The 17442-nt window shown below is 37.6% G+C and overlaps 1 protein-coding gene across 12 annotated transcripts in view; it reads right to left on the reverse strand.

Annotated features, from left to right (window-relative positions):
• CDC42BPA (CDC42 binding protein kinase alpha (DMPK-like)) overlaps positions 1 to 17442 on the reverse strand; it is a 155572-nt gene that overhangs the window by 39879 nt on the left and 98251 nt on the right. For 9 of the 12 annotated variants that reach the window (XM_012730941.1, XM_012730949.1, XM_012730945.1 and 6 more), the window contains 8 exons: positions 13172 to 13414; positions 12836 to 12946; positions 11416 to 11663; positions 8173 to 8278; positions 4127 to 4251; positions 3627 to 3732; positions 3081 to 3229; positions 1653 to 1744 (listed from right to left, as the gene is read on the reverse strand). In XM_012730941.1, coding sequence (XP_012586395.1) covers positions 1653 to 1744; positions 3081 to 3229; positions 3627 to 3732; positions 4127 to 4251; positions 8173 to 8278; positions 11416 to 11663; positions 12836 to 12946; positions 13172 to 13414 — 1180 coding nt within the window. The remainder of the gene's footprint in view (positions 1 to 1652; positions 1745 to 3080; positions 3230 to 3626; positions 3733 to 4126; positions 4252 to 8172; positions 8279 to 11415; positions 11664 to 12835; positions 12947 to 13171; positions 13415 to 17442) is intronic. The other 3 variants (XM_004691036.2, XM_012730948.1, XM_012730944.1) reach the window with 2 other exon arrangements.

Below are 17442 nucleotides of genomic sequence, written 5' to 3' on the forward strand. Positions count from 1 at the left end.
ATGGATTACCTTTCCTGTCTGACTTCAGAGTCGATTGATATTATTTGTCCTACATATTTAACCGAAATATATCAGCATTTCTTGAAATACCATTTAATATTTAAAATATATTCTCACCAAATATTTGTTTCTTAATTTACAGGAGTTCTTGATTTCTTTGTTCACTTAGTACACCATTAAAAAAATATTAAATCTTTTGGTAGACTTAAGAATTTAAAAAACAGGACTATGTCCAATTTTTCTAAGCTAATTTATTACCAAACAAGGTATCTGTTTTAAAATAATAAAGTGCATGGTAAGCACTAATAAAATTTATAAGAAAAAAATGTAGTGATAAAACAAATGTATTTGATGATGAGAAAACTTTTGTTAAGGCATAAATCTGATTTTAGGCATTTTTTAACAGCAGAAAGAACAGTCCTAGTTTTTCTCAGGTTACTGAGATATGATTCCATGCACATTTCTTATCTCTTGACTATATTATTAATGCTAAATGTACAGTTTCCAAAACAATTCATAAAACACAGACATAATAACTACTAAGGAAGAAAAAGCAGAAACAACCAAGACATACTTTTTATTTGCATATCCTCAGGAACTGTTATCAATAAATCTGTGTGCTTTTCATAATACTCTTTAATAATATACCATAGTTGCCAGATAAGGCAATTTGTTTGGAATTTCATCCAGTCAATAAACATTTACTTAGAGCCCGTTATATGTCAGATACTGTTTCGAATAATGAGGCTAGTATATAAAGCAGAGGGAAAAAAATCCTTGCCCTCATTATGTAAATCGCAATTCAATACACATGGTCCCTTTATGGGAATGCGATTATCTTCTTTCCTCCAAAATCTAAAAGCAGACGCAGAGACCCAACCAGATCACAGTGCTGTGCGTCACAGGGTGGGATCATAGCGCAGTATGTGGGTAGGACGGACAATTCCCATTTAACTAACTCAGTGTTCAACAAAATAATGGCTGTCGGAAAAGTTAATTTCTAACAGCAGCATATAAGATACATCTTCATTAAGAAAATGACATTTTGAATTTATTAAGTCTTCACAGTATTAATACCCACACTATGGGGAAAATGTTTACAAAGTTCATGTAGCAGAGAATTTCAAGCACTTTGAGTTCCTTTTCATGCTGATGGGAAAACACTCAAGTTTTCACGAAAATGGGAATACTGGGAAGTCCCACAGGTCAAGCAATGTCAAATATACTGAAATGCCAAAGTAATTCTTCATTATTGAACTGACCTTCTAATCCCAGATTAATCTTTAGTCACTTCTTACACTGTTTTCTCAACTACCTTCGAAGTAATATCCTATGCCTTTAAGAACAGTGCAGTGTATTATAAAATAATATTTTTTAACCAATCACAAAAATATTTATGGAATAGTCCTTAGCACTGAAAAAAAGTCAATTTAGGGCAAAGTGAGCTTTTCTGTCATTATGAAAACTTTAAACAACATATATTAAGTAAAACGAATGACTCAGAGACTCAACTACCAAAGGTGTATCACAGACACATGTGTCTTCATAAACGAGTGTCAAAGTTACTTAGGTGAACAACTCTCCCAGCTAAGCAATAAAGGGACCCAGAGCACAGCAGTCAGTCCTCACTGACGCAAAACACATTCTCATACCCTTTTCAGATCTAAGCTCTTCAGTGTTCTTCAGCAGTTGTTCGATTTCTGATTGTAGTTCCGAGTTCTTCTTCTCTGAATCTTTTAGTTTACTTAAAAAAAAAAAGAGGGGTGGGGGATAGGGAAGAAAAAAATGTCAGTATTTTTGCTTCTAGTTTGTAAGCCATCATGTCTGTAGTTGGATTTACTTGGTTTGAATGTCAGCCATGCTCAGTCAGGGAACTTAGCTATTGTAGGAAGGCCAACTTCAGGTTGCCATGGCCCTCATGTCAACAGCTTTATTAGAGCACAGCCAGGACCATTTACTTACATATTGTTATGGCTGCTTTTGCACTACAACAGCAGAGTAGGTAAAAACTGTGTGTCCTGCAATGCCTAAAATATTTAATATCTGACCTTTTATTAAAAAATAGCTTACCCTGAGCTAAATAATTAAATTTTGAAATGTCATGAAATCAAAAGTTAATTTTATAATTCTGTTTGACTTCTTTCATAGGAAACTACGAAAGTGGAGCACACTATGAATAACTGTATAAACTCATATGCTGTAAGCATAAGAAAAAAGATCATATTTATTTCAAATTACAACCCAAAGGGAATGACATTTGGTAATTCTTTTGCTGGGATCAATTCATAGTCTCCAGAAAATTTTCTTCCCCCTTTTCAGTGCCACTGAAGCATAATCAAAGCTGACTTTACTGGATTACTCAGAATGAAAGCCTGTAACTCAACAGGTGCCACAAACATTACTGATGAGTTAAAGGACTAAAGAATATAGCTTAAAAAACTGAACTTAAGGCTTATGTTCTTATGACTAAATACCTTTGGAATCTTATGTATTTCAAGAAAAGTGACAAGTGATTTTTTCTATTGATGATTTTACTAGTAACCTGTACTTTCTATTGTTTCCCTATAAACCTGTCCCGACTTACTCTCAGACCATAATGATGAGTTTTATTTTATCATTTATTTACTCAAAGTACGACATGCTCTACTGTTGTAAGTAAGAATTGAAAGATGCATTCATTAGCAAATAGTTCAAAAGAATGGGGGACATCCATTTTTAAGAAGTAAAAGAAAAAGAGAAACAAAATTATCATCGATTGCACCTTCAATTAGAAGGGGTCTACAGTAGAGGCCAGAATTTGCAGATGAAACTATTTTTCTGACTACCTGTTGCACTTTTATACAAGTATGATATTCCTGGACAGGACTGCATTTTGGATTTAATGGAGTAAAAGTTGAGAGCAACTTAATTTCTAAAAGGGGGACAATAAGCAATCATTTATTTTCAAATCTTCATAATCCTTTCTGGTCATCACTGAAACAAAAAGTGATTCGGTAGAAAACAAAATATGTAGCTTCCCTCTGAATACTGTTGGCCCAACTTAGAAATTGTTCTAGTGGGAATATATTATTCAATCTTACCATTCGGTTACGATGTTGGAAGCTTTAACTTTATTAAGCTCTTCTTGGATGGCCTGCTTGGCTCTTATTTCAGCATCCAGCGCTGACTGCAACTCAAGCCTCGCTGACATGTCCAGCTTTGCGAAACGACGCATCTTCCAGGGCATATCCTGTGGGGTGACAAGCCTGTGCTGTTAGCTCTTTCTTTACTTTTTACATTTACAACCAGTAATCCAAGTGGACTTTGAAATGACTTAAGCAGCACCATCTTTCTTGAATAGCAGACTAGAAACATTGCTTGTAGAAACATACTATCTGTCATTAATGCCTGAAATAGATGTAGACACACACTCAAGTGAGCTGTTCATAGTTCCTAGCAATGCTGGCAGCCACACGCGTAAGTAGTTAAGCACGTAAGTGGTGACCTGCTACTGTGGAAAAGGCTGGGGCTGAATTATTTCTGAAGAAAAGCTACAGTGAGCTGAAGCCAAGACCAGTGCACCGAAGCATGAGTGTTTTTTGGGACCACACGTGTGAGAAGACTCCATGCAAAAGAGCAGTGCTTACTGTTGCTCGTGTGCCCAGGCTGGAATTTCTTAATGCTTCCAATTCTTCAGTCATTTTAGAAGCTAAGGCCTGAAGATACCCTCGTGCATCCTTTTCATCACTGACCCTAGAAGATACAAGGAACGAGGTCACGTACAAAAGGAAAACTTCAGTGACATATGTGTTATTTCAAAGAACCACGAGAGTAGAAGTTGTTCTCATTTCAAAACATTCTAAAAGCCAAGTGTGGCAAACCCACAGCCAGTGCTGCACACAGAGGTGAAAAGCTGAAAGCTCTGTCTCTACGATCAGGAAAAAGACACGCATGCCTAATGTCACCAAGTACTGGAAGTTTCGGCCAGAGTCTGGCAAGAAGACATAAAAAAGAATCCATATTGGAAAAGAAATCAAACTGTCACTATTTTCAGATGATGCAAAGTCCATAATACTGTACATTTCAAATGAAACACACATTTCAGATGATGTAATAGACATAAAAACACATTTACAAGAGTACTCACCACTGAATTATTTCTGTAATTTGGGCTTCCCAATGTGCAACTGATTCTTTCTTGTCTGCTAGATCTTTTATCTCTTCTTCTAACTGCTGGTTGCGAATACTTATGTTCTCATACAACGTGGTAAGCTGAAAGGTGGTTTTAAAGACATGTAACTTTTAGGAACAGGAACTCAAGATTCTTAAATGCTTCTGGTTAAACCTCCACTTAAACCTCACCAGTTTCTAATCAAAATACCTGTCTTCCTGATCTCTTTATTATGCATCAATCTAACTGAATTGGGAGACATAAGTACTCTGAATTCTTTCGCCTTTGCTTTTTCTTTTTCTGTATTGAATTAGTTACATTTGTGAAAATTCTCCATTTGCCTGAAGAACTCTGCAACTATGCTAGTAACATCTTTCAATTTTTTTTCTGAAAATGTCTTTGCCATCCATTAAAAAAAAACCTTATAAAGAATTTTCAGCATAATAAAAACGGTAGAGTGCAAGTCTATCACACAAGTTCAACAGATACCACCTCAAAGAAATCGTTGGGTTTGTTAATTCTTGTTTTTTACCCTTTCTCCTGTATTATCCTGAAGCAAATAACAAATGTCACGTAACTTTACAGGTCTCATTTCTGTGTATATCTCTAGGGAAAACGGGTTCTTTCTTTTAAAATATAACCGCAATGCCATGATCATACTTATAGCAAGTTGACAAGTTTCTTGCTATAATCAGATAGGTCAGAGTTACTCATATTTCCAGTTCTTGAAATAACAAAAAACCAGTTTGTTAAATTGGGTGAAGATACCAAAACATCAATGTGGCTAAGTATTGTTCTATCTCCTAAGTCTCTTTTAAATAGCCTCCTGTAGTAGTTTCTTGGGGCTACTCTCACCAAATACCATGAAGTCAAGTGAACAGGACTCCACAGCCAAGCCACGCATCTGAGGAGGTCTGCTTTCGGTCCATCGTTGGTTCTTTGTGTGTGTGTCCTCAAGATTATGAAAGGGGTGCATGAGCTCTCTGAGGTTTCTACTATAGGGGCTCAAGTCACATTCACGAAGATTCCACCGTGATGAGTAATCACCTCTCAAAACTTACCCTCCCAACACTACCACACTAAGGGTTAGTTTCACCCTATGCACTTTGGAGGAACACAAATATTTATTCCAGAGCTGGTCCCCTCCAACATGTTTATTTTTCTTGCAGTTTGTTGAAGAATGTAGTTTTTGCCCCACAGACTTTTCTATAGTATAAGTTTTATCTTCGTTTTTGAAAGATTTTATTCTTGATTCAATTTTTGTTGTTGTTGGGAAGTCAGCTGTTTAATTTTTGTTCCTTTGACTACAATGTGCCTTTCTGTTCTGGCTGCTTTTACAATTTCTTTGGTTACTGGTTTCCTGCAGTTTTCAAGGGTGAGCCTAAGTGGAGTTTAGCTGCTGATGATCACTTTTAGCGTTAATGAATTTATAGCTACATGTTTCTTATCGGTTTTGGAAAATTCTGAGTCTAAATTTACCCTTCAAACATTGCTTCTGTTACAGTTTCTCTGTTCATGCTGGGAAGCAAATATTTGTGTAGCAGGAATTTTTAGCATGTCTCCTCTCTTTTTCTATATACATTTTTTCTATCCATAATTTAGTCTAAAGAAAAAAAATCCTTTGACGCCTGCCTATTCTTTTGACTCTTTCCAACCTGCTATTAAGAATTTATGATGATTAATAATACATTATTGGATATGTTATTTTATTTTCTGCTTCTAGAAATTTATTAAGACTTCTATCAATTGTTTGCTAATATTCTCTATCATATCTTCTATTTTCTTGAACATATCATACACTTATTTTAAAGTTTTAAAACTTTAGATGAACCATTTACTGAAGATTTATGGGGAGTGGGGGATCATTTGATTCGTTATTTTATGTCAACAGACTAGTCAAAGGGTACCAGACAGCTGGGCAAAGTTATCCTGGGTGTGTCTGTGAAGGTCTCTCTGGGTAAGAGCAGCAACTGAAACCACCGACTGAAATTACCCTCCCAAACGTTAGTGGACTTCATGCAAGCAGCAGAAAGCCCAACCAAAAAGGCAGAACCCAGCACATAAGTCACCAATCACAAAGCAATGTTTTATTTCTCCCCTTCTGAAAAAGGAACAAATTATCTCATACATATTCCTCCATTTAAACCTACCTCAACTCTCTTTGTTCTCTGAGAAGAAAGTGGGTTCCAGGGAAACTACCAGTGCCAATCTCACAGTAAGTGCCTGTTTGCAGTAGGGATTTCAGTTCTGTACCTCAAGGAGCACTTTTTATTTACCTTTTTTTTTTTTTAATTATTTATTTACACATACAGACTGATGACCACGCCAGAGGCGCAGGGGAGGTGAAAGGACTCACCAGACACAGAGTGGGGAGCAGAAGAGGCAGACAGAGAAGTACATTGCTGAGTGGAGCAGCAGGGAGACCGCAGAGGTCTGCTGCGCCCCGTGGGTCACCGCCCGGGCTGGGCATCAAACTTGTGCTGAAGCGGCTGTGGCTAGCTTGCAGTGCTGTGCTTCAACTTGTTGTGCCACCACGTGTGCCACCACGGAGGGCCTCAAAGAGTGCTTTGCAAAACCTCTGAAATTTATTTTACCAGCTATTTTTTTTTAACTGCTGCATTACTGATGTATTATATGCATACTATAACACTCACATAATTATATGATTTGGTGAATTTTAATTAATGCAACAGTTGTGCAACAATCATTTCAATCCGTCTTGGCACACTTTTGATTTCACCCATGCTGGTTTGCAGTTAAACCTGACTTCTACCCAGGCATCATGGACCTATTTTCTGTGACTACACTGTTATCTTTTCTTGAAGTGTTGTATTAATGGAATCATACAAGTATGTTAGGTATCAGTCTTTTTTCACCTATATTATTGAAGGTCAAACATGGTGCTACAAGTGTTAGAAATTTACTCTTTTTAATAGCTGACTAATATTCTCCGATATAGCTATCAAACTACTTCGTCCATTCACTAGTTGGTGGGCATTTGTACTATCTCCAGTTGTTTTCTACTATGAATAATGATGCTGTGGACAGTCACAATCAGGTTTTTTAAAAGGACTGTATTTTCAATTCTTTTGGATAAGCATTTAGGAGAATTTGGGGTTGTATGGTTAAGTATACGCTTAACTTGAGAAAATTTGAAATTATCTTCTTAAGTGGTTATACGAGCTTATGCTTTTCCCAGCAAAGTATGAATTCCAGTTCCTCCACGTCCGTGCCAACAGTTGGTGTGGTCACTAAAACTGATGATGGTCACTCCTGGAGGTATAGCACACCATCTTACTGTGGTTTTAACTTGTAAGACACTGAGTCTGTTCATGTGTTTGTTATTCATTTTCTTTCATGAAATGTCTATTCAAATTTTTTCATTGGGTTTTGATGAGTTTTGAGTTAAGCGTTCTTTCTAGGTTTAAAAAAATGTATCAACATGTATTCATAATACTGTATGGAGTCCAGACTACATTTTACCACCTCAGCAAGATTTCTTTATATATTGTGAATATGGCTTTTATCAGATAAATCATTTGTAAATATCTCCTCGTCTGTGTCTTTTCATTTTTTTAATGTTCAAAGTTTCCATTTTTTTCTATTAAGGGATATATTTTTCTCTTAAGGACTGTACTTTTAATGTCTTATCTATGAAATCTTGATTAACCCCAAATTTCCAAGATTTCCCATTCTTGTTAGGGGCCAGCCTTAACTAAATTAGCCATGAGAGAGGAAATGACAAATATGAGAGGAAAGAATGAAAAATATAGTAGATAAAGAGTAAAATAAAGACTGGAGACTCAAAAAGTAAGTGGGACAAAGAATAGGAGGAAATCCTCCTTCCAGAAAATGCCTATACAGATTAGGGTAACAAAAAACTACCTGTAGCATACAAGCAAGCTTTACTAGGGGGGAGAGTAAACGGAAAATATATGCCAAATATGAAATTACACACAGTTTCTACCCACAACTGAGCATTTAGTATGTGCTCAACTAACGTAATGAGACTAATCACTCACCTTATCAAGTTCACTTGTCAGTTTTTTATTTTCTTCAGTTAACAACACTTTTTCCCGCTCATACTGTTGCTTGAATTCATTTTCAAATTCTTCTCTTTCACTTTGACTAACCCAATTCAAAACATAAAAGGAAGAAAAAGAAACAGAACAAAAGGTAAAATACCGGTCTCGGACTGGCTAGTACCCCATATGCTTTATTCTGAAACTCACTTATATTTTGACTGTTCCTAGCCCCAACGCTTTATCTTAAGAGTTACGAGCATTTGCTTTGAATTAGTAAATCCATCTGTCTGGTTAACAACACTCCTATGTTTTTCATTTGAGAATCTGAGAAAGACAGCTGTCTGTGACCTGCGCTCGCCTTACTGGTCATGCACATACCAGAAAGCGGGAGGAAATTCGGCGTTTAGGGAAAGGGAAGCTACATGGATCACACCTTCCCTGAACATCTCCAAGACAACTTGATTTCAGTTATTACCTATTACACTAGCAAGTTGTGAATCCGCATCTAAGAGGGAATGGGGCCAGACCACGTGCTTAAACCCTTGCTATCTGCACAAAAAGGTCACCAAGAACTTCAAACTCAACATGCCCAACTTTGGAGTGTAAACAGTTACCGACACCCTACTTTATTTTCTCTGACAATGTAGAAAAATGTAGCTCAGCTTAAGCCATTTGCTATGCCCCTAACAAAGTACATCACTCCATGTTCTAGAATATCTGAACACCTTATCAGGAAATTTCTACCAGCCTACACACATGGTATTATTTCTCCCATTATAAAGAAAACCAAGCTAATTCTTTTGAGATATATCTCTCCTTTCATTGCTACCTAATTGCACTCCTTGCTCATATAATTAAAGACCAAGGAATAACAGTTTCATCTAGACCCTGTCTCCAGTTTTTCTCCTCTAACTCTTTGGATCCCAGTGTAGGGTTTTCAGCTTTAATATTTCACTAAAAATGTTTTACCTAAGACACCGATGACTTTCACGTTGTGAAAGTAAACTGACAATATTAGTGCTCACCTTACCTCATTCAGACCTCATCTCATTCAACATGTAGACCAATTGGATATAGCTTCATCATATGGCTTCCTGGACACCAAACTACCTGGTTTTCTTTCTGCCCTCTCTAGCCACTTTGTACCCCGGGTCCCTAGCCTAAGACTGCTTTCCTATTTAAAAACATTTGCTAAGTGATCTATCTCAGGGAGTCTCACTGCTTTAAACAGCATGTGAGTGATTTTATCTGTAGCTCTGAAATCCACATTGGTCTGTATGATAACCTTGTCGTTTCTCCCTGGGTTTCTAATGGACACTGCACGCACAACTTCTTCAGAATGAACCGCTCCCTCCCATAACAAGCTTTCTTCTCCCAGTCTTCTTCTCTCAGTGCAGCTTTTTACTACTAACTGCCAAGGCCAGAAGCATCATCCTTGGTTCTTTCTCATCCAGTCTCACCCCATACCCAGTCCATGAGCACATACATCATCTTTACCTTTAAAGAGCCTCAGAATTCAAACTGCCCACCAATCCACCCCTGCCCTAGACCAAGCCACCACCATCTTTTCCTGAATCACTGCAGTAGCCTTCTAAATGGTGCTGCTGTTTATGCTCCTACCCAATTCAGACTAGTCTTAACCCAGCAGTCAAAGTAATTCTTCTTAAAACTTAAGTCAATGTTTGTAAATTTTTCACTCAAAATCCTGCAGTAATATCTGCAATGCTTTGACTCAGAATAGATATTTTAAGTCAAGTGAACTTGATTTACAAAATCTTGCATGATCTGGTTCCTGGAACTGGCTCTCTCTTATTAGTTTTCCCCCTTAATCCTAATACAGTCACACTGGCCTCATTATTATTTTCCCACAGACTATGTACTGTAGGAAAGTTTTAGGTTTACAGCAATCCTGACTTCCCCTCTCCCCTTTGCCACCATCCCTCACTACTGACAGCTCCCATCAGAGCACTGCATTCGATGCAGCTGGTGAGTCTACACTGACACATCGTTACCACTCAAAGGCCATGCCTCCTGCCACTCATTCTCCAAGCTGTGTGTCCTGGGGCTTGGATGACCGCAGAGTGACAGGCATCCACCAGTGGCGTGACCGGGAGCAGCTCACTGGCCTCCGGTGCCTCTGCTCTGGCTGCTCAGCCCTCTCTCCTCCTGCCTTTCCCTGACTCCTTGGTTGTGGCTTCTCAGTATTTCTGGAATAGACTTGTCTTCCCTGTGCAGAATGCTTTTTTTGTACCTCTGTCTAGTTACCGTCTTCACCGTCTTCAGTCTGTCCTAAGAAGCCACCTTCTCAGTATAATTTTCCTGGCCGTCCTATTAAGACATAATCAGGATCAAGTACGTTCTATATTTTACTTGCTGTGTCTCCTCCTTTCACTATAACTAAAGAAAAACTGTAGGGACAGAGATGTTTTCGGTCCATTCGGTGCTATGTTCCCAGAACATACAATTCCGCTTTACACATAAATGGGTCAAAAAACTCCCGTTGAATTGAGTGTATCAAGCTAAAACACTGCGGCTTCCAACATAACACCGACATACACTCAACTGTCAAAAATCTAGAAGCTGCGTGCCGCTGACTTCTACTGACCACGTCTCACATGTGGTCACATCTTGCAGGCTGTCACCTCAGAGGACTTCGCGAACCCCTGCACTCTTCTCCACCACTACGGAGGTCCAGCCACACCTCTCTCACTAGCAATCTGCAGTCTGCTCACCAATAGTAGCGAGAACAATCTTTGAACATTTAAGCTTGAGCGTAAACATCTCACTGCCCTTCGGTGGTTCCAGGGTGAGTCTCTTTCTCATACTCTGCCATGCCCTGGGTCTGTTTTCTTTCTGCCCTCGTTTCTCACCACTCTCGTTCTTGTCTTCATGCTTCCACCACCGTGAGCAGCTCTCCCTTCCAGAGCGGCCCACGTCCCCTCTCCTCTAGACTGCAGTCCGGCCAGCTGCCCATGCCCCTGGACACTCTTCTGTAGCTTTCTGATTTCTCTGCCTGTATCTCAGAAGTAACCTTGTCCCAAACCTAACCACACTACCGTCATCTCTGGTGCCTTCCAGAGGGTGCCCTCGGCTCACCCTCTCTGGCTGCCGCCTGCTGTGCTGCCACGTCCTGCTCTTCAGTCCCGACCTGGCTCCCGGAACTGCCCGTGTCCGCCCTCCCTGGCATCTGACAGGCGCCCAGTAAGTGCGGACTGGCGATGTAAGCAAGTCATTTCTTACCTCTCTCTCCTGTTTTTTTCCAATTTGTCTTTCAAAATCATGATCTCTTTATTGAGAGCAAGTTGCTGGCCTTCTGAATCATGCAGTTCTTTCTTCAGATTTTTAATTTCATTTGCATGGATGCCTTCTCTTTTAGATAATTCTTCTTCATAAAAGATGCTTTTCTTTTCCAAATCAGTTTTCAGTTTGGTTATCTCCTGCTGATGTTCTATGCTGCATATTCCTGGTGAGTAACTAATTTGTTTTTGCTACAGAAGTAAAAATAATGAAGACCAGTTTATGTACAAGAATGGTAAGATATTAAACATTCATTTATTTCTACGTTTAAGGACAGTCCCTATAACTGAGCACTTTTTTATAATATCATATAAAAATACTTTGCTGAGGCTATAAAATTGTCTGCCATGTCTTTATTTTCTTAGCAGTCTTCTATTGTTGTTGAATTTTTGTCTTCTACACACCAAGCCTGTGTATTTATCTGTATTTTCTGCTATTACTTACATAACTGTTTGTTTGACATTGAAATTTCTGACTTATATACCGTTATTGCTGGTGTATGGAGTGAGAAAAGAAAATCTAACTGAATCCTTTTCCTGTTGAGTAATGAATAAAAAGTTATAAATGCCAGTTGTGACATTTGTGCCTTTGAAGTATTAAACTGGGGGAAGGAATGTGGGGCTGGAATGTGCAAAAAGAAAAAGCTTTTCCAATAATCCAGGGAAAGACAGAGATCTACTCTTACATCTTTATATCGACTCTGAAGCACTCTGTGTTTTTAGGCAGGTCACTAAGGAGGGAAAACCTGGTTGAATTATATATATATATATAACAGAAGTTAAGCCTTCAAATTGAAGAGTTTCTCTGAGAACAGACCTTACTTAACTAAGAAACACTTAGGCATATTTCAAAATGGCTGCTCCCACTTCTGGCATAAGGAGATTTTTCTCTGATTATTTACTACGAGAACCTGAAAGGAAGCTAGAAGGTAAAATCATAAAAATCTGGGACCCACAATGACAAGGCCCTCTGGAATTTTTATTTCTCTGACATGTCCACATTGAGCCTACAACAACTTTTCAATTACAATTCAGGTTCTGGTTACTGATTCCTAGAAAGGTTATTGCTGTGGGAAGTTGTGATTCTCTGAATTTGCTATTGGTCAAATGTGCATATTATCAGTGCACCTCTTCATAAATATTTTAACTCCTTCCTGACAAAGATATAGTCCTTCTTTTTCTTCCAGAATGATTAAGAAGCCTATCAGTTTCCTACTGGGAAGAATAAGAAGTAAGGAAAGTAAGCTTAAAGGATTGCTAGTTTTTACTCTGCACCAAAGATAGAAAGCACATACACTAACACGCTTGGTAAGCCAAAGGATGAGACAATTCGTTGAACTTCATGAAATAAAATGAAACGATACCTTCAACCCCTCCAGTTCATTTTCCAGTTGCTTAGAATAATGCTCACTCTGCTCACGCAATTTTCTGTCTTTAGATGCTTCGGCGGCTACAGCTTCTGTATGAACTTCCAGCTTTGAAATTAAATGAAAAAAGCAGATTCCATGGTTTACCAATGAAATAATTTTACCATGGGCACATAGCTTATTATAGGAAGGCAACACATACACTGAAATGTACATTAAGTAACATTGCCAAACTCCAAGAATTAAAAGAGGAACATTTATATCAGTCCACTAATCTGCACGTGCACCCTGTCACTACCCCACGGGCGCTACGCCATTGGCCTCTCTACTAACCTCTTTTTTGGCTCTTTCTGTTCTGCGCAGTTCTTGCCTTAAGCTTTCAACTTTTTGCATCACCAGGTCCACCTCTTCTTCCTTATCTCGGACATGGCGAGCAAGTTTCTGCTTTTGGGTGTGCAATTCTGTCAGTCGCTCATTGATCTCCATGAACTCCTGCATGGCCAGCTTCCTCTGACAATGTGCATCTTTCAGCTCTTTGGCTTGGTTTTTTAAGCGCTCACTAGCCTGGACTAGTTCCTACAGTTTTGTGAAAAGAATATAAGTTACCAACTCTGAAAGCTCGAGACCAAAGTTGGCCATTAAAGTGCTACCATGAAGTGAAGAAGAATCAAATTATTCACCTCAGGATAAAGTGAAAAGAAATGAACTACACCTTAACAGGCACTGAGAGCGGGTGCTCTGTGTCTAGTGTCACTTTCTCATGGTAACTACCAAAGAATAGCTGGTCTACACGTTTGCACCTTGCTTTCTGCATTTAACCAGGTATAGGCAAGTAAGATGACATGGTTCAAAGATTTTGCGAAATGTAGTGCTTATTTGTGAGGTTCTTTTAAAGACTATCAAACGATTAGAAATGATAAAAATAAACGTTGCCCTTGATGCGGAGACTACACCTCAGGCTGGAAGCGAGGAGGTAAGTGAAACTCTCTAGTTAAAGAAACTCTCTAGTGCGGAGCAGGCTGAGGCAGAACTAGGTCAGCACGATCCTCGTCGCCCAGCAAATCTGTGGGGAAAGGAACCTCACGGAAATCTAGGTTTCTCTAATAGCACAAAATTTGAGTTCACAACCACAGATTACTAAACACCCAAAGAACCAACCAGCAACACAAACAACAATAAAAAGAAAGCCCCATAGTATCTGACACTGGAGTCACCAGACACTGACACAAAATTGCTATGCATGAGTGTATGAAGGAAATCACAAAACGGGACAATGACAGAGGCTCTTTAAAAGTGATTAGAAGATTTATAAAAGAACTTTATAGAACATTTAAAAGTGAAAAAACATAAGTGCTAAAATTAAAGATGACTCCACCAATATAGAAAATTCTATAAAGTAAAAGAAGAAAATCAAGCCAAGAAGCTTAAAAAAAACCAAGCCATACAATGCCAAATAAAACAAAAATAAAAGACCTTAAAAGAAATCAGAGAATGGCCAATCACCTAATCTCATCCTCCAAAAAAACAGAGGCTCCAACAGATTCTCCAACAAGTAAAAACCAAAAGAGTTGAAAATATATTTAGAGACATGATGAAAATTACATACCCAGAAAAATTACTTTTCATCTATGAGGCTCATGGAAGCAAAAACTGCCAGATCTTACCACAATCAGTTGTGCAGGAATCTCTAAAGATTTGTCTCAGGAAAAAAAAAATAACACACACACATGTGTGTGTGTACATATATGTGCGTATGTATATATGCATGTATATACATACATATATGTATACACACATATGTGTGCATGTATATACATATACGTGTGTATACACATGCATATATGTATACATATACATGTATGTGTGCATACATACACATATGCGTCTCTGTGTGTGTGTGTGTGTGTGTGTGTATTCTTTTTCAGAAGAAAGCTCTAATGAAGAGAATGAAAGGCTAAGAAACTGGTAAAACTGGAAGCAACCTACCTGCCCTCTATGAAATGACTGGATTAAGATGTGTACTGGACAGTGGAGCATTATTCAGTCATGAGGAAAAAGGAAATACTGCCATTTATATCAAAATGGAGAGATTCTTAGGGAATTATGTGTAGTAAGGCAAGACAGAATAACAAAGATAAATACTGGACATGTATGCAGTGGATGATCTGGTAAAGCAAAACACAAAAATTAACACATTGCAAAGCAAAGTGAGGTTTCTGAGGTTAAGAGGGGCAAAAGAGACAAAGGAATTTAAAAAAACTCCGTGAAGTGAATATAAACAACATGTATATAAGACTATAAAATGAAACGTCTCAGTTGTAGAGCAAACATAAAGGATAAACACAAAAAATAGTGGTCTAAAAAAGAACAGGAAGTTTAAAAGACCCTGAGTTGGGAGGAGACGCTCGAGGTACTCAATTTAGGTAAGTTTATATCAAATGTAGTTCATTATGGATGATAAAGTCAAAGAGTAAACTATCAGGAACTACTAGGACAAGCAGAAAGCAAATGAAAATGAGACGCAACAATAAAAAATTGCTCACGTCAGGAAACAACGGTTACATGATGAAAACAATCTCAAGAGACGGTGAGCACACAACGTCTTCACACCACCGAGCTGTACACTGAACATGTGTTGCATTTTTTAACTTAATGTGTTCAGTTTTTTGTTACACGTATTTTGTCGAGAGAAAGAAAAGGGCGTAGGAAGAACACGACAAAGAGAAAGCAAAAAGTAAAGCTGTAGAAACACCTGCACAGTAATAGCAGTGATGCTGCCTCACCTCTTCAAGGCAGTCTGCTCTACCAAATTATGAGACAAAGCCTAGACTTCGAAAGAACAAGCATTATTAAGGGGAGGGAATGTTAGCACGTAATTATAAAATTCAGTTCTCCAGAAGGAATGTCGTTCTAGACTTCTGAGCATAAGACAGATTCAAAACATTGTAAAGAAATGCTAGAACATCACAGACAAGCAGAAATTTCAAGTTCTCAATCATAACTAGATATACCAGTGTACAAAATTAGTGAACATAAAAAAGATTTGCAAAGGTCAATTTAAAAAGTCTTGCATATTGAAGCTTGAACTCGATGTTGGAAACACATTTTTCACATAAACATATTGAACTTAATTTAAAAGATGAATCACTGTAGGTCATAAAGGAACAGATTATCATTTGGATCAAGTTAGTTAATAACTGCCATTAAAACAGAAAAAAAAATTTTAAAAATCCAGTGAAATTCATTGGTCAAGGAGAACAATTACATAAAGGTATAAAGATATTTAGATGTAAAAGACAGTAAGCAATGAAGGTATTTAGAACATCCTAAGACGTGGGGATCAATACAAGGTAAATGAAAATTATTGCCTGACCACTTATGTTGAAACTAACGGCTGAAATTCGATGAGTTCCAAATACGAATTTAACACAATAATTCATCTCCCATCTGAGGAAATAATAAAGATAAAAGCAAAAATGAATGAAAAAGTCAAAAAACTGAGAGTAGTGACAATAAAATAGTTTATCACCTGATATCAAACAAAGTAAGAAGCATAAATGCATAAAACAAGTATAAGGAAAGAAAAAAGGTTTCTCAACTACAACCTAACAGAGATTAAAAAAGATAATAAAAATACAAGGAAAGAACTATGCCAATAAATTTTGAACTTATGAAGTGAGCAAATTCCTAGAAAAGAACAATTTATCAAAATGAGTATTAAGAAGAAACAGAATGTCTGAGCTGTACAGTAAGTAGTTGATGGGTTTCCCCACTAGTCTGGGGAGAGAATCTGCAGCTTCAGGTGGATTTATAGGCGATTTCCACAGTGTTTCAAGAAACAAACTGTTTTTCTGATATAACCTTTTCTAGGGGACAGAAAAAAATAGCAATGCTACTAGATTCATTCAGTGAGGTTCAGTGAGACCAGTACAACCTGACATAAAAAAAAAAAAAACCCAGAAAGGTAAGAGAAAAAAAATTACAAGCGAATTTTATTGGTGAAAACTAAAATTCCCTTAAAGAGACAAATCAGTTCCATTCCGAGATTCACTGGGTGAAAATTCCAGCTTCACTTTCTTGTATCTTGAGAAAGGGTACTTAACTCCTGTGTCTTTTCAAAGGCTTTTATGAAGATTAAATGATCTACAATATGCAAAGCGTTTATAACACTGCAATTAGAGCAGATGCTATAAGTGTTACCTCCACTAGCATGTGACAATTTAGGTTTAACCCAGAAATGCAAAAATGATTTAAAATTAGAAAAAGTTTCTAAGCGCAATTCACATACCAAGCTATGAAAGGAAGAGAATCATAAAATTACATCAACAGATATTAACAATAGGAATTTGTTGCAGTACTGTGCAGAAAACACATTTACTAAATTTAATACCCATTCTTCATAAAAAAAAAAATTAGCGAAATAAGAACAGAACATTAATTTCCTTAAGCTGATAAAGTATTTACCAAAAACAGAAAAAATTAATGGTGAAATATTAAAGGTATTTTCTATAATATGAGGAGTAAGATAGAAATGTCTGCTGTCACCACTTTCGTCCAACATTGCAATGGAAGTCCTTACTAAATGGTAAAGAAAAGTCACAAAA

The sequence above is a fragment of the Condylura cristata genome, unplaced genomic scaffold (genome assembly GCF_000260355.1).
Source record: "Condylura cristata isolate star-nosed mole 26May11 unplaced genomic scaffold, ConCri1.0 scaffold00029, whole genome shotgun sequence".
Classification (NCBI taxonomy): Eukaryota; Metazoa; Chordata; class Mammalia; order Eulipotyphla; family Talpidae; genus Condylura; species Condylura cristata.